Source organism: Portunus trituberculatus, chromosome 12 (genome assembly GCF_017591435.1).
Source record: "Portunus trituberculatus isolate SZX2019 chromosome 12, ASM1759143v1, whole genome shotgun sequence".
In the NCBI taxonomy this organism is placed as follows: Eukaryota; Metazoa; Arthropoda; class Malacostraca; order Decapoda; family Portunidae; genus Portunus; species Portunus trituberculatus.
Window position 1 is genome coordinate 10,963,223 of NC_059266.1, and position 23,793 is coordinate 10,987,015.

Here is a 23,793-nt window from a genome sequence, read left to right on the forward strand (position 1 = left end):
ATGAAGAAATTGATAAATACTATAATAAGACCCAGATTGGAATATGCAGGAGTAGTGTGGATCATAAAAAGAAACACATAAGAAAATTGGAGAGGCTACAAAAAATGGCTACAAGAATGGTCCCAGAACTTGAAGGGATGACATATGAGGAGAGACTAAAGGCTATGGATCTACCAACCTTGGAACAAAGAAGGGAGAGAGGAGACCTGATACAAGTCTATAAATTGATCAACGGAATGGACCAAGTGGATAATGAGAAACTGATCCTGAGAGAAGAATATGACAGAAGCACAAGATCGCATAGTAAAAAGCTGAGAAAGGAAGATGTCTGAGAGATATAAAAAATATAGTTTCCAGAGATGTATTGAGACGTGGAACAGTTTAGATGAAGAAGTAGTGTCTGCAACGAGTGTGCACACTTTTAAAGTAAGATTGGATAAGTGTAGGTATGGAGACGGGGCCACACGAGCATAAAGGCCAGGCCCTGTAAAACTACAACTAGGTAAAATACAACTAGGTAAATACACACACACACACACACACACACACATTTGAGAGACACAGTAGAGGGCGGACGCACTGGCGCAGTTCCGACGATCAGCTGATCTTCACTACACCTGTTGTATAGTATTTACAGTGGCCTGGGCAGGTAGTGTGGACTCTTTTTTTTTTCTCTTCATGAAATCAATTAGTAAAGAATAATGAGTGAAAAGATATTCCATCAAATGCAGACATGAGAATAGAGAAGGGCTGATGATGACTATGTGGTGAGGGAGAAGATTCAAGGGTTCGATAGACAACTTCACTACTTAAGAGAGTGTCAAATATTGAATGTAAACTAGATAAACTGATAAAGGAGAAGATGGAAATGAAAGAGAATAAAGAACAGGAAATGGAGTTTATAAGACTGAGAGAAAGGATAAGAAAAGTGGAAGAAAATGAAGCTAGGCTAAGAGCGGAAAACGAAGAACTAAAAAAGGAAGTAGCTAACTACAAGAAGCAGATGGAAGAAGGACTAGGTAAAGCAGAGAAAGAAAAGGAGAAGCTGAAAGATCTAGTAAACAAGGAAGAGGAAAGAGTACAGAATGTGATTAAAAAAGAAGTACAAGCATGGAGAGTCCAAGATAAGAAAGATAAGGCTGATTTTCAGGAGGTGATTCAAGAACAACTTAAAGAAAAAGAAGAAAATATGACGAACAAAATGATAGGAGTCCTCAAGACAAAAGAAAATCTAGTTAGAGAAATTGCAGAAAAAAAGAAGAGTGTAGTCGTATTTGGAATAAAAGAAAAAAATATAAAATATAGACCAAAAGAGAAAAAGAAGAAATGAAATCAGTCAAAGACCTACTGAAGAATCTTAATGACGAAGATAGGCAGAACTTGGAAGAGGAAGTAAAAGAAATAAACAGAATGGGACCATATCAAGAAGGAAAAATGAGACCAATTAAAATATTACTAAAATCACAAGCAGCAACAGAAGAAATATTATATAGAACAACAAAACTTAGAGAAACAGAAGGATGCAAGGATATCTATATAAAGAAAAATAGAAATGAGGAAGAAAGGAAGAGATACAATGAACTGGCAGCAGCAGTAAGGGAAAAGAATAATGAAAGGTCAGAAGAGAAGAAGGCATTTTTTTGGAGAATTCTAGGAGACAGGATAAAGAAATGGTATATAAACGAGAAGGAAGAGAAAAAAGTGGAACAAGTTTAACTAAAAATGATAAAGGCAAAAGACTAAAAATGATGTATACGAACATAGACGGGGTTTTATCAAGTAAATTAGAATTAAGAGATTACATAAGGAAAGAAAATCCAGATATTGTATGCCTGGCTGAAACAAAACTAAATGAGGAAATCAAAATAGTCTTGGATAATAGGTATAATGTATGGAGAAGAGACAGAGTGGGTAAAGGAGGAGGAGGAGTCATGATAATGTTAAGGAAGGAGATAGTGATCAATCAAGTGGAATGTGAAGAAGGAAAAGCAGAAGTATTGTATATTAAGATGCATATTAATAAAAAAGAGATAACAATCATTGTAACATATGTGCCACCAAAAACAAATTCATGGACCAATCAAGAATATAAAGACATGATAGATGACACAATAAGGAGTCTAACGAGAATCGTTAAAGAAAGGAGAAAAGTGATATTAGTAGGAGATTTCAACTGTAAAGAAGTGGACTGGGAAAATTATGAAAGTGGTATGGGGGAAGAAGCCTGGGAGAAAGATTCTTAAACCTAATGATAGACAATATGATGGACCAGAGAGTAAAGGAATGCACAAGATTCAGAGGAAACGACGAGCCGGCGAGATTGGACCTAGTTTTACAAGGGGTATACAAATGAATGATGATATAAGATATAAGTGCCCATTGGGAAAGAGTGACCATGTAATATTAGAAATAGATATAGAAGAAGGAAAGGAAGATAGAGACGATTCATACAAAGGAGACCGATTAAATTACAGAAAGGCTGATATTGAGAATCTCAAGAACTATTTTAAAAACGTAGACTGGGAGGAGATGGAAAACTCAGAGACAATGCAAGACAAATATAACTTATTTTTGGAAATATACAAAACAGGAGTCAGGAATATGTCCCAAAATATAGACCAAAAGAAGAAGGAAAGAAAGATTGGTTTAATGCAAGGTGTGCTAGGGCAAAGGAGAAAAGAGATGGAGCATGGAAAAGGTGGAGGAGAAATAGAATCCAACAAACAAGGAAAACTTCAAGGCAGCGAGAAATGAATATGTTAAGGTGAGGAAGGAAGAGGAAAAGAACTTGAAAAGATATGTCGAAAAATGTAAGGAGCAACCAAAATTGTTCTATAGATTCATAAATGGAAAAATTAGGCAAAAAGAAACAATAGAAAGGTTAAAAGGAGAGAACAGGATGGTGGAAGACCCAAAAGTATGGCAGAACTATTAAATAAAAAATTCCAGGAGGTCTTTACTAAAGAATCCAAATTTGAGAGGCCACATGGTAATACAGAGACAATCTATATGAAAGAGATTAAAGTAACCAAGCTTGAAATAAAAGAGTTAATGAAGGAACTGGATGAAGAGAAGGCAATGGGACCGGATGAAGTCTCAGGCAGAATACTGAAAGAATGTAGGGAAGAACTAGCAAGTCCTATATACAACATCATAAAATGCTCAATAGAAAATGGAACAGTGCCAGTAGAATGGAAAAGAGCTGAGGTGGTTCCCATATATAAGAGTGGAAGGAAGAAGAACCTTTAAATTACAGACCGGTATCACTAACTAGTGTAATATGCAAGATGTGTGAAAGAATAATAAAGAAACAATGGATCGAGTTCCTTGAAGACAACAAATTAATATCAAATAGCCAATTTGGTTTTAGAAAAGGACGGTCTTGTGTAACTAATTTATTGAGTTTCTATTCTAGAATAGTTGATAGAGTACAAGAGAGAGAGGATGGGTTGACTGCATCTATTTGGATTTAAAAAGGCGTTTGACAAAGTGCCACATGCAAGATTACTGTGGAAGTTAGAGGAGAAGGGTGGCTTAAAAGGAAGCACATTGAGATGGATAGAAAATTATTTGAGGGGGAGAGAAATAAGGACAGTAGTTAAAGATATGAAGTCCAAGTGGAGAGCAGTAGAAAGCGGAGTGCCACAGGGGTCAGTATTGGCACCAATACTTTTCCTCATTTATATTAACGACATGCCAGAAGGAGTGAACAGCTACATAAATTTGTTTGCGGATGATACGAAACTGTGCAGAGTTATAAAGCAAAAGGAGGATTGTGAAATACTGCAAGAAGACCTAAATAAGATCTGGGAATGGAGTAAGAAGTGGAAATGGAATTCAATGTGAACAAAAGCCATGTCATGGAAATGGGAAAGAGTGAAAGACGACCTGTGGGAATCTATAAGATGGGAGATGGTGTAGAACTGGAGAAAGTCAAAAGGAAAAGGACTTAGGAGTGACGATGGAAGAAAACAATCAACCAGTAAGCCATATTGATAGAATTTTTAGAGAAACATATAATTTGCTGAGGAATATTGGAGTAGCATTTCACTACATGGACAAAGAAATGATGAAGAAATTGATAAATACTATAATAAGACCTAGATTGGAATATGCAGGAGTAGTGTGGACCCCTCATAAAAAGAAACACATAAGAAAATTGGAGAGGCTACAAAAATGGCTACAAGAATGGTCCCAGAACTTGAAGGGATGACATATGAGGAGAGACTAAAGGCTATGGATCTACCAACCTTGGAACAAAGAAGGAGAGAGGAGACCTGATACAAGTCTATAAATTGATCAACGGAATGGACCAAGTGGATAATGAGAAACTGATCTTGAGAGAAGAATATGACATCAAGCACAAGATCGCATAGTAAAAAGCTGAGAAAGGAAGATGTCTGAGAGATATTAAAAATATAGTTTCCAGAGATGTATTGAGACGTGGAACAGTTTAGATGAAGAAGTAGTGTCTGCAATGAGTGTGCACACTTTTAAAGTAAGATTGGATAAGTGTAGATATGAAGACAGGGCCACACGAGCATAAAGCCTAGGCCCTGTAAAACTACAACTAGGTAAATACTAGGTAAATACACACACACACACACACACACACACACACACACACACACACACACACACACACACACACACACACACACACACAAGATTTGGTTGAGAAGAGATCTCGGTGAAAAGGAAAGAGAAATGTTAAATGAGTTGAGAAAGGAGGCTTTGAAAAAAAATGAAGAGAGGACAGAAGAGGAGAAGAAAGAGTTTTTCTGGAGAATCTTGGATATGAGACTGAGGAAGTGGTTCATAACCCAGAAAAGTACAGTAAGAAAGGACTAAAGAAACTTACGTATGAGCGGAATGTAATGTATTCCAACATAAATGGAGTGATATCGGGATTTTAGAACTCAACGATTACTTGAGGATAAGAACCCAGATATTGTGGGTCTTACTGAAACAAAACTGAGAGAGGAGAAGACCTGATGATGGTTGGAGAAGGAAATATAATGTTTGGAAAAGAAATAGAGTAGGTAAGATGGGAGGAGGAGTGATGTTGCTGGTTAAAAAGATATAAAGGTGGATCAAGTGAAAGAAGGTATGGGAAAGGCAGAAGTGCTAAAGATCAGAGCAGAAACTAATGAAGGAAAAAGAGGCACTACATAGTGGTGTACGTACCACCTAAGACAAATGCATGGTCAGTACAGGAATATGAAGAAATGATAAGAGATACAGGAACATGTCTGGAAGAAATGTTGGGTGGCTGTGAACGAACTATAATGATGGGAGATTTTAATTGTAAAGAGGTGTGTTGGGAGGACTGGTCAATGGAGGATCAGAGACAACATGGGAAATACACTATTGACACTGGCAATGGAAAATGTGTTAACTCAGTGGGTCAAAGAAGATACTAGGTTTGGAGGAGAGGGAGCATCGTCAAGACTGGACTTGGTCTTTAGTACAGAGCCAATGGTCATTGAGGAGATGAGGGTGGAGTGCCCTTTAGCAAAGAGTGATCATGCAGTTTTGGAGTTCAAGGTGATAGATGAAGAGAAATCTAGAAGAAATGAAGAATATAAAGTGGGAAGATGGAATTATGCCAAGACAGATTTTGGAAACCTAAAGAAATTCTTTCAAGAGACAAATTGGATGAAATTCAAGAGTGCTAAGGAGCAAATGAAAAGTGGAAGGAATTTATAAAATATACAAAGAAGGTGAGAAAAATTTGTACCAATAAGACAACATAGAGAGTTGGAAAGCAGGACTGGTTTAACGATAGATGTGAAAAGGCTAGAACAAGAAAAGAGGATGCATGGAAGAGGTGGAGAAGGAAAAGACGGATTAAGCAGTGGGAAAGTTACAAAAGAGCAAGAAATGAATATGTGTTGATTAGAAGAGAAGAAAGAAAGAAACAAGAAAAGGATATAATTGATAAATGTAAAGACCAACCAAGGCTTTTTTACAGACATGTGAACAACAACATCAAAAATAGAGAAAGTATTGAAAGTTTAGAAGTAAATGGAGTATGCAGTGAGGATCCCAGGGAAATGGCAGAGGCTATGAATGGATGCTTTCGGAAGGTATTCACAAAGGAGACAAACCACTGGTAATGGAACAGAAAGGGATTATGAAGGAGTTTCAAGTAACTGTGGAGGAGATCAAGAATATGATGGGGAGTTTAGAAGTGAGAAAAGCTGTGGGACCTGATGGGGTATCAGGATGGATTTTAAGAGAATGCAGGGAGCAACTGGCAGAAAAAGTTTGTGAAGTAATTGATGCCTCATTAAGGGAAGGTGTAGTGCCCCAAGACTGGAAAAGAGCTAACATTGTCCCAATTTATAAATCAGGTAACAAGAGAGACCCATTGAACTATAGACCAGTGTCACTTACAAGTGTGGTAGCTAAGATGTGTGAGAGGGTGGTGAAGAATAGATGGACAGACTTCTTGGAGAAAAATGACATACTTTGTGAGTGTCAATTTGGTTTTAGAAAAGGGCGTTCATGCACGACAAACCTGATATGTTACTATTCGAGGGTGATAGATGTAATACAGGAAAGAGATGGTTGGGCTGATGGAATATATCTGGATTTAAAAAAGGCCTTTGATAAGGTACCACACCGGAGACTGATCTGGAAACTTGAAATGGTAGGAGGAGTGCATGGCAGTTTACTAAAATGGATGGAAGACTTTTTGGTAGGAAGAGAAATGAGAACAATAATTAAGGACAGACCATCAGAATGGGGCTTGGTGGAGAGTGGAGTTCCACAGGGATCAGTGTTGGCACCAGTAATGTTTGCGGTCTACATAAATGACAGTTATGTGAGCCTATTTGCAGACGATGCAAAATTGTTAAGAAAAGTGAGATGTGACAAAGATTGCGAACTACTCCAGGAAGACTTGGACAGAATATGGAAATGGAGCTGTACATGGCAAATGGAGTTCAACACGACAAAATGCAAGAAATTAGAGTTTGGCAAGAGTGAAAGAAGAATCAGGAGTATGTACAAGATAGGAAATGAAGACATAAAAACCAGTCATGAAGAAAAAGACCTTGGGGTGACAATTACCAATGACCTATCGCCAGAGAGACATATAAACAAAATAATTGGAGAAGTATTGAACTTATTGAGGAACATAAGAGTGGCGTTCGTATATTTAGATGAAGAAATGATGAAGAAAATAATTACTGCAATGATAAGACCAAGGCTTGAATATGCAACAATACAGTGGGCTCGAACTTAAAGAAACACATAAGGAAACTAGAGAAAGTACAGAGGGCTGCAACAAAATGGTGCCTGACTTAAGAGATTTGACTTATGAAGACAGACTGAAAAGAATGCAACTTCCGACCCTGGAAAACAGAAGAGAAGGGGAGACCTGATAGCAATATACAGAGTGATGATTGGCATGGAAAAAATGGATAGGGAAGATCTGTGTATGTGGAATGAAAGAATGTCGAGAGGGCATGGGAAAAACTAAAATGGCCACTTATAGGAGAGATGTGAAAAATATAGCTTCCCTCATAGAAGGGTGGAAGCATGGAATAGTTTAGACGTGGAAGTGGTCAACACAAGGAATATTCATGATTTTAAGAAAAAGCTGGACATTAGTAGATATGGAGATGGGACAGTACGAGCATAGCTCTTTTCCGTATGTTACAATTAGGTAAATACAATTAGGTAAATACACACACACACACACACACACACACACACACACACACACACACACACACACACACACACACACACACACACGCAGTTTTGGAGTTCAAGGTGATAGACGAAGAGAAATCTAGAAGAAATGAAGAATATAAAGTGGGAAGATGGAATTATGCCAAGACAGATTTTGGAAACCTAAAGAAATTCTTTCAAGAGACAAATTGGATGAAATTCAAGAGTGCTAAGGGAGCAAATGAAAAGTGGAAAGAATTTATAAAAATATACAAAGAAGATGAGAAAAAATTTGTACCAATAAGACAACATAGAGAGTTGGAAAGCAGGACTGGTTTAACGATAGATGTGAAAAGGCTAGAACAAGAAAAGAGGATGCATGGAAGAGGTGGAGAAGGAAAAGACGGATTAAGCAGTGGGAAAGTTACAAAAGAGCAAGAAATGAATATGTGTTGATTAGAAGAGAAGAAAGAAAGAAACAAGAAAAGGATATAATTGATAAATGTAAAGACCAACCAAGGCTTTTTACAGACATGTGAACAACAACATCAAAAATAGAAAGTATTGAAAGTTTAGAAGTAAATGGAGTATGCAGTGAAGATCCCAGGGAAATGGCAGAGGCTATGAATGGATGCTTTCGGAAAGTATTCACAAAGGAGACTGCTTTTGACAAACCACTGGTAATGGAACAGAAAGGGATTATGAAGGAGTTTCAAGTAACTGTGGAGGAGATCAAGAACATGATGGGGAGTTTAGAAGTGAGAAAAGCTGTGGGACCTGATGGGGTATCAGGATGGATTTTAAGAGAATGCAGGGAGCAACTGGCAGAAAAAGTTTGTGAAGTAATTGATGCCTCATTAAGGGAAGGTGTAGTGCCCCAAGACTGGAAAAGAGCTAACATTGTCCCAATCTATAAATCAGGTAACAAGAGAGACCCATTGAACTATAGACCAGTGTCACTTACAAGTGTGGTAGCTAAGATGTGTGAGAGGGTGGTGAAGAATAGATGGACAGACTTCTTGGAGAAAAATGACATACTTTGTGAGTGTCAATTTGGTTTTAGAAAAGGGCGTTCATGCACGACAAACCTGATATGTTACTATTCGAGGGTGATAGATGTAATACAGGAAAGAGATGGTTGGGCTGATGGAATATATCTGGATTTAAAAAAGGCCTTTGATAAGGTACCACACCGGAGACTGATCTGGAAACTTGAAATGGTAGGAGGAGTGCATGGCAGTTTACTAAAATGGATGGAAGACTTTTGGTAGGAAGAGAAATGAGAACAATAATTAAGGACAGACCATCAGAATGGGGATTGGTGGAGAGTGGAGTTCCACAGGGATCAGTGTTGGCACCAGTAATGTTCGCGGTCTACATAAATGACATGGTGGATGGGGTGTCCAGTTATGTGAGCCTATTTGCAGACGATGCAAAATTGTTAAGAAAAGTGAGATGTGACAAAGATTGCGAACTACTCCAGGAAGACTTGGACAGAATATGGAAATGGAGCTGTACATGGCAAATGGAGTTCAACACGACAAAATGCAAGAAATTAGAGTTTGGCAAGAGTGAAAGAAGAATCAGGAGTATGTACAAGATAGGAAATGAAGACATAAAACCAGTCATGAAGAAAAAGACCTTGGGGTGACAATTACCAATGACCTATCGCCAGAGAGACATATAAACAAAATAATTGGAGAAGTATTGAACTTATTGAGGAACATAAGAGTGGCGTTCGTATATTTAGATGAAGAAATGATGAAGAAAATAATTACTGCAATGATAAGACCAAGGCTTGAATATGCAACAATACAGTGGGCTCGAACTTAAAGAAACACATAAGGAAACTAGAGAAAGTACAGAGGGCTGCAACGAAAATGGTGCCTGACTTAAGAGATTTGACTTATGAAGACAGACTGAAAAGAATGCAACTTCCGACCCTGGAAAACAGAAGAAAGGGAGACCTGATAGCAATATACAGAGTGATGATTGGCATGGAAAAAATGGATAGGGAAGATCTGTGTATGTGGAATGAAAGAATGTCGAGAGGGCATGGGAAAAAACTAAAAATGGCCACTTATAGGAGAGATGTGAAAAAATATAGCTTCCCTCATAGAAGGGTGGAAGCATGGAATAGTTTAGACGTGGAAGTGGTCAACGCAAGGAATATTCATGATTTTAAGAAAAAGCTGGACATTAATAGATATGGAGACGGGACAACACGAGCATAGCTCTTTTCCCGTATGTTACAATTAGGTAAATACAATTAGGTAAATACACACACACGGCCCGGTAGCTCAGTGGTTAGAGTGCTGGCTTCACAAGCCAGATGACTGGGGTTCGATTCCCCGGCAGGGTGGAGATATTTGGGTGTGTCTCCTTTCACGTGTAGCCCCTGTTCACCTAGCAGTGAGTAGGTACAGGATGTAAATCGAGGAGTTGTGACCTTGTTGTCCCGGTGTGTGGTGTGTGCCTGGTCTCAGGCCTATCCGAAGATCGGAAATAATGAGCTCTGAGCTCGTTCCGTAGGGTAACGTCTGGCTGTCTTGTCAGAGACTGCAGCAGATCAAACAGTGAATTACACACACACACAAATACAAAAACAACAAATTTTCTAATCTCTCTCTCTCTCTCTCTCTCTCTCTCTCTCTCTCTCTCTCTCTCTCTCTCTCTCTCTCTCTCTCTCTCTCTCTCTCTGAGAGAAGCGTCCACTCCTCTTCGAAGGCGATATAGTGACTAATAAATAGCAGCATAATACACAAAGACGACAAGTATGACAAGCTTGCACGAGTTTCCCACGCTCGGGCGCGCGGCACTACCACCAGTATATCATACAGGCAGGCTTTTTTTAACATCCGGCGCGAAGGGGTTAATGAAGGAACTGGATGAAGACAGGGCAATGGGACCAGATGAATTCTCAGGCAGAATACTGAAAGAATGTAGGGAAGAACTAGCAAGTCCTATATACAACATCATAAAATGCTCAATAGAAAATGGAACAGTACCAGTAGAATGGAAAAGAGCTGAGGTGGTTCCCATATATAAGAGTGGAAGGAAGAACCTTTAAATTACAGACCAGTATCACTAACTAGTGTAATATGCAAGATGTGTGAAAGAATAATAAAGAAACAATGGATCGAGTTCCTTGAAGACAACAAATTGATATGAAATAGCCAATATGGTTTTAGGAAAAGACGGTCTTGTGTAACTAATTTACTGAGTTTCTATTCTAGAATAGTTGATAGAGTACAAGAGAGAGAGGGATGGGTTGACTGTATTTATTTGGATTTAAAAAAGGTGTTTGACAAAGTGCCACATGCAAGATTACTATGGAAGTTAGAGGAGAAGGGTGGCTTAAAAGGAAGCACATTGAGATGGATAGAAAATTATTTGAGGGGGAGAGAAATAAGGACGGTAGTTAAAGATATGAAGTCGAAGTGGAGAGCAGTAGAAAGCGGAGTGCCACAAGGGTCAGTATTGGCACCAATACTTTTCCTCATTTATATTAACGACATGCCAGAAGGAGTGAACAGCTACATAAATCTGTTTGCAGATGATACGAAACTGTGCAGAGTTATAAAGCAAAAAGAGGATTGTGAAATACTGCAAGAAGACCTAAATAAGATATGGGAATGGAGCAAAAAGTGGGAAATGGAATTCAATGTGAACAAAAGCCATGTCATGGAAATGGGAAAGAGTGAAAGACCACCCGTGGGAATCTATAAGATGGGAGATGGAGTAGAACTGGAGAAAGTCAAAAAGGAAAAGGACTTAGGAGTGACGATGGAAGAAAACAATCAACCAGTAAGCCATATTGATGGAATTTTTAGAGAAACATATAATTTGCTAAGGAATATTGGAGTAGCATTTCATCACATGGACAAAGAAATGATGAAGAAATTGATAAATACTTTAATAAGACCCAGATTGGAATATGCAGGAGTAGTGTGGACCCCTTATAAAAAGAAACACATAAGGAAATTGGAGAGACTACAAAAAATGGCTACAAGAATGGTTCCAGAATTTGAAGGGATGACATATGAGGAGAGACTAAAGGCTATGGATCTACCAACCCTGGAACAAAGAAGGGAGAGAGGAGACCTGATACAAGTTTTTAAATTGATCAACGGAATGGACCAAGTGGATAATGAGAAACTGATCCTGAGAGAAGAATATGATATTCGAAGCACAAGATCGCATAGTAAAAAGCTGAGAAAAGGAAGATGTCTGAGAGATGTTAAAAAATATTGTTTCCCGCAAAGATGTATTGAGACGTGGAACAGTTTAAATGAAGAAGTAGTGTCTGCAACGAGTGTGCATACTTTTAAAGTAAGATTGGATAAGTGTAGATATGGAGACGGGGCCACACGAGCATAAAGCCCAGGCCCTATAAAACTACAACTAGGTAAATACACACACACACAGTGGTTAAAGCGCTGGCTTCACAAGCCAGATGACCGGGTTCGATTCCCCGGCCGGGTGGAGATATTTGTTGTCTCCTTTCACGTGTAGCCCCTGTTCACCTAGCAGTGAGTAGGTACGGGATGTAAATCGAGGAGTTGTGACCTTGTTGTCCCGGTGTGTGGTGTGTGCCTAGTCTCAGACCTATCCCAAGATCGGAAATAATGAGCTTTGAGCTCGCTCCGTAGGGTAACGTCTGGCTGTCTCGTCATAGACTGCAGCAGTTCAAACAGTGAATTACACACATACACACATGTGCAGAACTTTGATAAACCTATTTACAGTTAAATGAGTTTTCCTTAAAGAAAGCATATGGCTCTTGTAAGTAAGTTAAACATCATCAGTCGTTTGGGATCAAATCTTATCACTTGCCACTCGCTCTTTAATCTTTATGACATCCTTCAGACCTGGTAGTTGCCTAGAGATATGTTTTTTGGTGTAGAACTCGATCACTTTTTTTTATATTTGTTGTGTAATACCTCTTAATGATTTTGATGTAGTAGGTGTGACTAACTGAAGTCCAGCAATTGAAGCAATTTTTGATGCTACAAATTTCAGCTTTCTTGGGCTTCATGGAAGAGCATCGATAACACGCTTGACTGCTTTCATTATAGATTGCGATGAAGGAGAGGGACCACTAGACGTTGAAGGTTGTGCTTTTTTTATATATATATATATATATATATATATATATATATATATATATATATATATATATATATATATATATATATATATATACGGTAAGGCCTATAGCACCTGTAGGCACACTTGAAGAGTGTATGGGAAGCGCTGTTCAGCTTCCGCCCATTAGTGGCGCAGGCAATTTTACTTATAGTGGTACCCATATTAGGGCCCTTATCACCACCCAAGCTCATCTTCAGTGTAACCACCTAGAACCTGGGCATCATGGTGACATGTAGGTAACTTTAAACCACTCGACAAATGGCAAGGTGTTTTAAGGCTGTACGTGGTGGGATTCAAACCTACGCGTGGACGTCTGCCCGATCCCACGTTCACCATGGGCAAATGCTTTGGCTTGTTGACGAAATGCTCTCACCTTTATGTTGGTTAGCCTCTTGGTCCTCTTGAAGGCCTCTCCAGTAAGCTTTTCCCTATAGGCTTTACACTTTTCCTTGTTTTTTTTCTTTAAACTGAGCTTTTTTTTTTTTTTTTTTTTTTTTTTTTTTTTTGGCAGAACTTTTTAGATCGCTCTGCAGATGTTAGAGGCAATGGTGGATGTATATAGATAGGCAGGAGTTTCACTGTATATTAATCTTGATCAAGAACTAAATATCTGTTGGGAATAGAAAAAAAATCATACAGATGGTACCAGTATATGCATGTAGAATGACAGTCCGTTATGGCCGTTTTATTCACACAATGAAACGACGGCAAAGGAAAAAATTAAACGACTAACGTAATCCCAGTACAACAGATATCCTGCGAAAAAAGGCAAATGGTGCATTGGTACCCACCAACTAAACCTACAGTGGATATGAAATTTCATGAAGCTGCTCCAAAAAATCACGGACCTAAAAATACAAATATCAAATTTTCATTCTGGTCGTTTCATTGAATATTGTTTTATACACAGATAACGGTAGATCTGGATTTGACACGGGACTGCGGAGCTGCTCCGCCACTGCAGTAACGTACCCAAAGCGGTCGACTGTTAGTATGCGGCAGCTGACTGTTAAAGTTATAATATTGTAAAGTTTTATACAGTATAAGGTGCATTTTTTAAGGAAATGCTAATCATTACTAAATACCGCAGCAGTGGGAAGGCGTGTGCATTTGTGGAGGCTGTGAGGTGCACCAGATTAAGGGCTCGGCTGACCTCTACCTGGAGGAAACATTATTATTATTATTATTATTATTATTATTATGTACATATTTGTGGCAAGTTGTATACACCCATGCCTACTGCGAATGAGTCATTTTAAAATCTCAGGCGAGCAGCGAGACGGCCAACGGTCTAGCCAACGGACAGTCACTCAAGTCACTCGGTTCAAGTCAGTCGTGCTAGGGATACTGCTGCAGCCAAGAGTGAGAGGTTATAAATGTTACGTGCATGTTCAGACATTTTGAGATATCTGTGGAGACAATGAAACATTGAAATGTGAATGCTGTTGAAAGAGTTTTGTCCAACAATGGATTTACAGTTTAAGTGTGAAGACCTTGTGTCGAGGCTCACATGAAAATGTTATTATGCGCGTGTGTGATGCAGTCACTAGTGATGTCACTGTGCAGTGAGTAATGAAGTACAGTGAGGTGAATAAGGAGTGAACATTGTGAGTGGTGTAATGCACACAGATTTAACATTGTGAGTGGTGTATCCACTGTGACACTGAGTGTTGTATGCGGAGTTAAGTCAGTGGTACAGTGGAGAAGAACTGCTAGTGGTGACTTGAGATGTACAATGTGAAACACTACAGTGAAATATAATGAGGTCACACAAAATGGCAGAGTGAGAGGCTGTAACTGGGACGTAATCCGAGATGTGTGCAACTGGTGGCAGTGACTGCAGTTATGACATCTGGTGCCATATAGATAGTCAGTTTGGGAAAAGATAGTGACACTGGTGAAGAACAGTGACATGTTATTGACATCACTGTGACGTGGAAGTGTACTGTGGAGTGCTGTTAAGTGTTAAACTCACCTGATTACTAACATGACTGCAACAAACCGATGAATGATTAATAGTGACTAGAATGGTAGGAAACAATGCCTAGGCAGTGACTGATAGTAACTACTGCGATATATTTCTTCGTGTTAATGATGTAAAAAATAAATAAATAAAGCCCGCTTATGCGCTTTGTAAATAGTCTTCCTAAAAAAAAAAAAAAAAAAAGAAAAGTTGCATTTTTCTTAATGAAATTATGTAGAGTACGCTAGTGCAACATCTGTGATACATATAAGGGGTGGTATAGTAAGACCTCCCAAAAGAAACCCCTCTCCTCATTCATGACAATTTGTTTATTAATTTTTATTTTCAGAGATTCAGTTCTTTGTTTTTGGTATGTCTGTACTGCTCTACCATTATGGTGAAATGCAGCTTTCAACTGTCGATCGGGCTACGGGCCCAACAAGCAGGAGAAGGAGATGATTAAGAGGGCAGAGATCCCCCCATGCAAGAATTATGTTTTTACCTTCCCCAAGAAGGCAGAAATCAGGGCAAAGTGTTTGAAATACAGCTGTAAGCTTAAAGTTGTATTTAAACATCCACCTGGTACTATATAAATTCTCGTGTTTGACTCGTGTAACTGAGCGGTACAATGACACGGTTGTATGGATTTGGATATTGCTTTCAGGCATTGAATTAAACACAGTTAGCTTGCTTCACAGTGATTTTCATAGATTCATGTTGGCTAGGAGCTGAGATTTCAAGGTTTGAAATTTAAGGTCCGTTTTCCGGCTTTGGGTACGTTACTGCAGTGCAGCGATTTTCGTGTCAAATCCAGATCTACTGTTATCTGTGTTTTATATAATCAATTGTTACTGAGTACTAAATTGCTTAGCATTGCCAACAACATCCCAGCCTAATACAATGTTGACCATACTTCTAACATACACTGAGGTCACAATCAACAACTTTTCATTTAATGTAAAAATGGGAAAATTAAATTAGGGTTTTGAATGGAAATAATTTACATATTTTACTATTATCTTCAACTTCAGAAAGCCTCATACAGAAATTTGGCTTGATATTTTTTTTTTTTTTAGTTTTCTCTTTGAATTTGGAAACTCCAAATTTTCAGCTTTGATTTGATAAATTACAAACCAAGTTTAGACCATTTTTCAGTGTGGAGTGACTCCGTAGCTCTTAGCATTCTTACCTGGCAGACATGTAAAAAGAAAATTATAAAAAAGAAAAAAGGATGAATATTAGCCATGTAGTGTCTCGCAGTCACTGGTGGCGCCATAAGCCAGGTAGTACGTGTTTATACCTCACAACTACTAGCAAATTAAATTAGAGTTTTTAGATGCAAAATATTGGGATGTAATAATAATCTAAATGGATGTGAGAGTCTTCAAATATCAGGTAAAATCCTTCACTTCATATTCAGAACACAAATGCTCTTATTTATTTTTTATTTATTTATTTATTTATTTATTTTATTTATTTATTTTTTTTTTTTCATTTCAATATCTGCCAAAACAGGTTGCATTTTGTGAGCCCATGTGTTTTATGAGCCATCAAATACAGTACTTCATAGGAAATCTCTACCTTTAAAGATTTATCCTTAAGGTAATCTACTTGTTTTTATATTGATTGTAATATGAAAATAATAAAGCATTAGTTTTCTTACTGAAAATCCTAATAGCTTATTTCTGTACAGTACATTATGAAGCACAACAAAAGATACTTATTGACTAAACGATGACTCATGAAGAGGCAGTGTTCATGGATGTCAATGTTTGTCTTAGCTAATAATTAACAGTGCACTCATTTATGCATTTTCTTTTTTTTTTTACTTTCATGGCAGGATTGAATTTTGACATTATTATTGCAATTTAGCAATTAATGATGGGTTAGGAGATTGCTCAAATTGTGACTAATGTTCAGTACACATAATGACAATAATAAAAATTCTGGAGTTGTAAACATAAGGCAGCTGGCCAATCAACACGGCTTACTAGACTCACACAGTTTGCTTTCTTCAACTTGCACAGACCACACTACAGCTCCTCATTTCATGTGTCAGGCTGGGACTCACAGGTGAGGGAAGAGGAAATGTGTTGTGTTTGCTGGCAAGGTTTTTCTTTTCCTTGGTAAAATGATTGACATTGATAACATCAATCAACAGGATTGGTGGCCTTGGATAAACTTGGCTTGGAGGTTGAGGTGTACTACAGCTGTGAGACGGACAAGAAGGCAACCACCGTGGTCAATTCAAACTACAGATCGTGTGTCACTTTGCTTGGCCCTGTTCAGAAACTGACTACAGAAAAGGTATAAAAACTTTTTTTTCTAAACAGATGTGATACATCATAAAAACTAACCAAGTATAAGCAGTTCATTATATTTTCATTAATTTAGCACGATGAAGAATCTGACTTTCCCAAATTAATAAAATGCAGAATTTTGTGATTTCATTTGTCAACTTTAATGTACATCAAGTAATGGAACTTTCATCACATGTACATACCTGGCCGTGGTATTTCATTAGTAATTCACTGTCACTCAGTGCCATGGAGTTGAGGTTATCCTCATGGCATGAGCATATATGAATACTAAGATATGATATCCATTATAGCAGGCAATAGAGAAGTGGAAACATAAATTTAATATCATGGTGAAAGCAACAGCAAGCTAAAAGGTCACAAGAAGAAGAAGAAGTGGGCAAGTCGCTGTGAGGCTCCACCTCGTCTGTGGCTGATCTCATCTCTGCTTTATTTTTTAGTATTCCATGTAAGATTTCACTTTATGCATTACAAAACAATCCTTTCTTGGGGGCAAGGTTTGTAAAAAGCTAATTGAAATGATGTTTTCTGAACATAAATGCATATATAAGACAGTAACACCACCTCCAGAGGTGGTGTTCCCAGCAACCTCAGAGCAACCTGATAGCAGCCTTATCACAGTCCCTTCAAGTGTTCATGGATGCCATTTCGTGGTAGGAGGTTGCTCTGATGTTGTTAAAGAATCTTGGATCCAGCTCCAGGAGCACTAGACAAAGGCAGGGAGCCAGCCAATCACAGCGAAGCTGCTGTGTTCAGTCCCTCGCCTGGCAAATTCAAACCCAGTAAATTTGCTAAAACGGATGTGGTTGTACGTTATGCGGACTTTTTGGTCTAACTTTATATAGTACGTTAAACCGGAAATTCGTTAGACGAACATTCGTTAAGCGGAGTATTACTGTACAGACATGTATGAAGTTTTCTCTTTTTGAATTACATGTGTTATTGTTAAGGAAGTATTGTATCCACTTCTTCTTCCTCAGCTTATATCCCATCTTCATATAGGGTCGCTGTTCCTCGCTAGTCTCTTCCAGATATTCTTTTCAGCCACCTGATTTTCTAGCAGTCCTTTTTCACTCATATCTTCTCTCAGCTTGTCCTTCCATCTCAGCTTCAGTCTACCTCTTCTTCTTCCCTCCACCTCCATAGTCATTGCTCTTCTTCCTACATAGTTTTCATCTCTTCTCATTACATGCCCATACCAATTTAACCTTCTTTCTTGCATCTTTGAACTTATTTCTGCAACTTTCACTGTTCCTCTTATCAACTCGTTCTGGATCTTATCTTTTCTTGTCACACCGCACATCCATCTTAACATTCTCATTTCTGCTACATCAACCTTCTTTTCATGTACCTTCTTCATAGCCCAAATTTCACTTCCATACATCATTGCAGGCCTTATTGCTGCTTTGTAAACTTTACCTTTCAGTCTTGCACTTAATTTTCTGTCACATAGAACCCCTGACATTTTTCGCCAGGAATTTCATCCACACTGAATCCGATGGTTTATTTCTACATCTAGTTCACCGTCCATAGTTACATGCGATCCAAGATATCGGAAGACAGTAACTCTCTTAATGGCTTCCCCATCTATACTCATATCATCTCCACCATCTACCGCATTAAAGGGTAGGTACTCGGTCTTGCTTCTACTAATCTTCAAACCTCTATCCTCTAGTGCACCTTTCCATCTCGAAAGTTCCCCCCGCAGATCAGCTTTTGTCTCACTTATCAGAACGATATCATCAGCAAATACCATTGTCCATGGTGCTTCTCTTCTCACATCTTCGCTTAAGACATCCATAATTAGATAAAAAAGATAAGGGCTAAGAGCCGATCCCTGATGTAGTCCAACTCTGATGGTAAATCCTTCCGTAGCCCCAACGCAGCTAGCAACATGTGATGTCACATCCCTGTACATATCTTGCACCAGCCTCACATATTTTTCACTAACACCTTTCTCCCTCATACATCTCCAAACCTCTGACCTTGGGACACGATCATATGCTTTCTCAAGGTCTATGAAAGCAATATGTAGTTACCGCTGGTTCTCTCTGTATTTTTCCATGGTCTGTTTCAGGGCAAATATTGCATCCGACGTCTGTCTACCTTCGATAAAGCCAAACTGATTTTCACTCACTTCTGTTTCAACTGCAATCCTTCTTCCTATAATCCTTTCATATAATTTCATTGTATGTGACAAGAGCTTGATTCCTCTGTAGTTCTTTGTAAATGGGGATGATGACACTCTTCCTCCATTGAGATGGGATCTTCTCCAGCTCATAGATCTTTTTCATGAGGTCCCACATAATATCAATCCCCGGTTCACCGAGGCACTGCCACACTTCTATCGGGATGTTATCTGGCCCTACTGCTTTATTCTTTTTCATAATTTTCAAAGCTTGTGCCACTTCAGCTCGGTTGATACTTTCTGTCACTCTTTCAGTTGGTGTTCCCTCACCCACTAGTATTCTGGGATTTTCCTCATTTAGTAGGTTGTCAAAATATGCTTTCCATCTTTTCTTAATCTGGTCCTCTTCATGCAGTACTGTACCATTCCTATCTTTCATATGTTTTATGTGGGTTTGATCTTTTGTCTTCTTGTTTCTTGATTTAGCAATTCTATAGATCTTTTTCTGTCCTTCTGATTCTAAATCTTCATATATTTCCTCTCTAACCACTGCCTTCGCTACAGCCACTGCTTTCTTTGCTTCTTTATTTGCAACCTTGAGTCTTTCTTTATTTCCTTCAGTTCTATCCACATAGTAGGCTTTCTTGGCATTTTTCTTCCTTCTGATGCATTCTGCTACTTCCTCATTCCACCACCACGTTTCCTTATTATTTGGAGGTTCTCTTCCTGATGTCATGCCAAATATTTCTTCTCCTGCTTGTAGAACTAAGTTTCACAATATCCAAATTTTGTGATCCTCAAGTTTCATGCTGAGTCCTAAATTCTTACCATTCCAACTTTCATGCAGTATTTCCTTGAGTTTTGTAGTTATGAATCATGCATTCCTACCATTGGCATGACTGATAATAAAAGTGAATTCATATATGGTTTGTATTTGGTATGTATTTTTGTGTTATAGTCCACACACCTGAGGGTACAAATTCTTTATGTGAATAAGCCACTCATTAGCTATAAGGCTAGTCATGCTGGCTTCCATGTGATAGAGGTAGACAGGAGGCCAGCAGTGGCATCACTGCATTGTGGAAAAACATACAAGCAAGAGGTGTCTCAATGCTCTGGCAAACGTGACTGTATTGCTCCACAAAATCACCCTACATTTAACCCTCGGCTATCGCGCCCAATTAGGGTCGAAATAGCCGCGCCATAGCCGAAAACACGATAGCCGAATTGATCTTGGCGTGAAGGCGGTTTTGGCTAATGAGCGCTCAGATATCCCATGACGTCATGGCTGGGCGCGCGATAGCAGGCATCTGAGGTCGCGATAATGAAATCTTAACAGCTTTTCATGGGTGCGCTATAGCAATAAAACGCGATAGCCGAGGGTTGACTGTACATAGATATCGGGACAAAACACACTCATAGTTTTAGATATGATGGCACTCCCCTGCCCTATTATGCCAGATGTTAGGACAAAACAAGCATACACACACTCACACAGGAGGGAACGGGATGGTGGAAGACCCAAAAAGTATGGTAGAACTGTTAAATAGTAAATTTCAGGAGGTCTTTACTAAGGAATCTAAATTCGAAAGACCACAGGGTAATAGAGAGACCGTCCACATGAAAGAGATTAAAGTAACCAAGCTTGAAATAAAATAGTTGATGACGGAATTAGATGAAGAGAAGGCAATGGGACCGGATGAAGTCTCAGGCAGAATATTAAAAGAATGTAGGGAAGAACTAGCAAGTCCTATATACAACATCATAAAATGTTCAATAGAAAATGGAACAGTACAGAAACTCCTCTACTTACGAACATTCGACTTGCGAACATTCCATACATACGAACAAATCTTTTAAATACTTAAGTCCAAAAAATTGTTTGAAAGATGCTAGGAAACTTCAAATTTCCTGCGCGCAAATATAGTTCACGAGTCTGCCACACCGTGGCGCTGCCGAGCTCACTCAGCTGTGCGAATCACTCCCCTGCCTTCCAGGCTCCCGCCATAAATGCGAAAGCATCTATTCACTGTGTTCTCGTGTACCGCCAATTTTTGTGCCATAATTCGCTTTACCTGTGCATCATTCCATTAAAAAGCAAAAAATAAACGGTGAAGCCAGTGGAAGTGCCAAGAAACGTCAGGCTATAACTTTAGAGGTGAAAATGGACATCATAAAACAGCTTGAGAAAGGTGAGAAAATGTCTGATGTGGCACGAAAATTTAATATGAATCGGTCAACTGTAGGCACAATTATTAAGAACAAAGAAAAAATAGTGGAACATGTGAAATCTGCAGTGCCCATGCAATCAACCATCATATCGAAAAAGAGAGGGAAAGTGATTGAGGAGATGGAAAAACATCTCGGCGTCTGGTTCGAGGACTGCATCCAGAAATGGAAACGTCTTTGCCTTATGATGATTCAAGAGAAGGCCCTGAGTCTATTCAGTGAACTGAAGGCTGAGTATGGTGAGGATGTGTCATTCACTGCAAGTCATGGGTGGTTTAACCGCTTCAAGGCACGCAATAACTTGCATAACGTGAAGCTGTCTGGTGAGGCGGCGAGTGCAGATGTTAAGGCAGCTGAGGAATTCCCAGGAAAACTAGCAGAAGTGATCTGCCAGGGAGGCTACACACCACAACAGATTTTCAATGTGGATGAAACTGGCCTCTACTGGAAAAAGATCCCTGACCGAACCTACATCAGTAAGGAGGAAAAGACGATGCCTGGCTTCAAAGCTGCAAAGGACAGACTGACGCTACTGCTTGGGGGTAATGCTAGTGGTGATTTAAAATTAAAGCCCCTACTGGTGTACACCTCGGAAAACCCACGAACCCTGAAAAACATTGCCAAGGCGTCTCTTCCAGTTGTGTGGAAGAGTAACTCTAAAGCTTGGGTCACACAGGCAATTTTTCAGGACTGGTTTTATAATCAATTTATCCCTTAGGTGGAGAAGTATTATCGGAGCAACTCCATTCCATTCAACGTCCTCCTGGTGCTGGATAACGCCCCTGGCCACCCACCTTACCTAGATGACTTTCACCCTAATGTCAAGGTTGTCTACCTGCCACCCAACGCAACCTCCATTATACAACCTATGGACCAGGGAGTCATCGCAACGTTCAAAAAATACTATCTAAGGCGCACTTTCCGCCAGGCACTGAAGGCAACAGACGAGAATGATATGACTCTGAGCGAATTTTGGAAGTCATATAACATCTACAATGCCATAAAAAAAATTAATACCTCCTGGTGGGAAGTTACAACCACCTGTATGAATGCCGTATGGAAAAAGCTCTGCCCTCAGGTTGTTCATGATTTCACTGGGTTTGAAAATATTCAGGAGGAGCAGGAGGAGGTTGTTGACAATTTAATCTCCATGAGTAAGAAACTGGAGCTAGAGCTGGAGGAGCAGGACTTCACAGAGTTCTTTGATGACCATGACAAGGAGCTATCTAATGATGAACTACGAGAATTGGAGAAGCAGAGGAAGGAGGCAAAAGAGGCAGAGGAGGAAGAAGTGGAAATGCCACCAAAACATTTCCAAACTAAAAAGATGGCAGAAGCTTTTGCATCCATAGAGGCAGCCTTGGCAAATTTTGAAGAACAGGACCCAAATGAAGAACGACATGCCAAGGTGTCAGCAGCTGTTCATGATGCACTGAAATGCTACCGCATCATATACGAGGAAAAAAAGAAGGCTGTGAGCCAGTCGTCGCTTCATCAGTTCTTCAAACGGGTAGATAAACGTGAGGCAACAGTACCATCCACTCTTCAGTCAGTGCCATCTTCATCCTCTACCCACACGCCTGACGCTGACAGCGATGCTGACGACCCCTCCACCATCTCGTCACCCCGTTCCTCGCCCGCCACTTCCCCCAACAAATCCAAGTGAACAAGGTAAATCTTACGAGTTTCTTCATTTTTATTTCAAGCATGCAATGTTTTCTGTTTTATATTTCATGTGAAATGCTTTCATGTATGTAACTGACATAGCCTTAACGTTAAAATGTGTAACCTAACGTTAAAATGTGTAACCTAAATGAGAGTCTGTAACCTAGCGGTAACCATGTCAGCTGTTTCATCCCGATATACAGACGCTTAGTCATCCCAGATTTATAAACACCTGTTCAACCCCCATTGATCGACACCATGTTAATCTATCCATGTTTATCGATCTTTCTCAGTATGGTATGGTGTCATCCCCCGGTTTAACGGATAGGCCTCGTGTTGTGTGACGGCCCTGGTTGTGTTTTCCTGCCCAGCTGACCACACGCCATCTTATCGATCGGTTCGCCAGCCAGTCACCACTACAATATATTTTCTTTTTAAATAAAGTATGTTTCTACATTAAAGTTGTATGAATCATCATCAAATAATATCAAAAGCATTACATATTACAGGTACTGTATAAGGTATGTCGTACTTATTGGGATTTATGTACAGGTATTCTTAATGTAAACAAAACTTTAAAACAATGGGAAAAAAGGCAATGGAGACCCGACTTTGGATATACGAACAAATGGAGTTACGAACAGCCTCTCGGTCCC

General features: G+C 39.2%; 1 protein-coding gene across 1 annotated transcript in view; it reads left to right on the forward strand.

Moving 5' to 3' along the window:
• The window catches only part of LOC123502831 (DNA (cytosine-5)-methyltransferase 3A-like), a gene marked incomplete in the record, with an annotated part of 93,572 nt that overhangs the window by 45,406 nt on the left and 24,373 nt on the right, over window positions 1-23,793 (forward strand). The window contains 1 exon segment of the mRNA XM_045252104.1: window positions 16,959-17,104. Within this exon segment, the coding sequence (XP_045108039.1) occupies window positions 16,959-17,104 (146 nt within the window).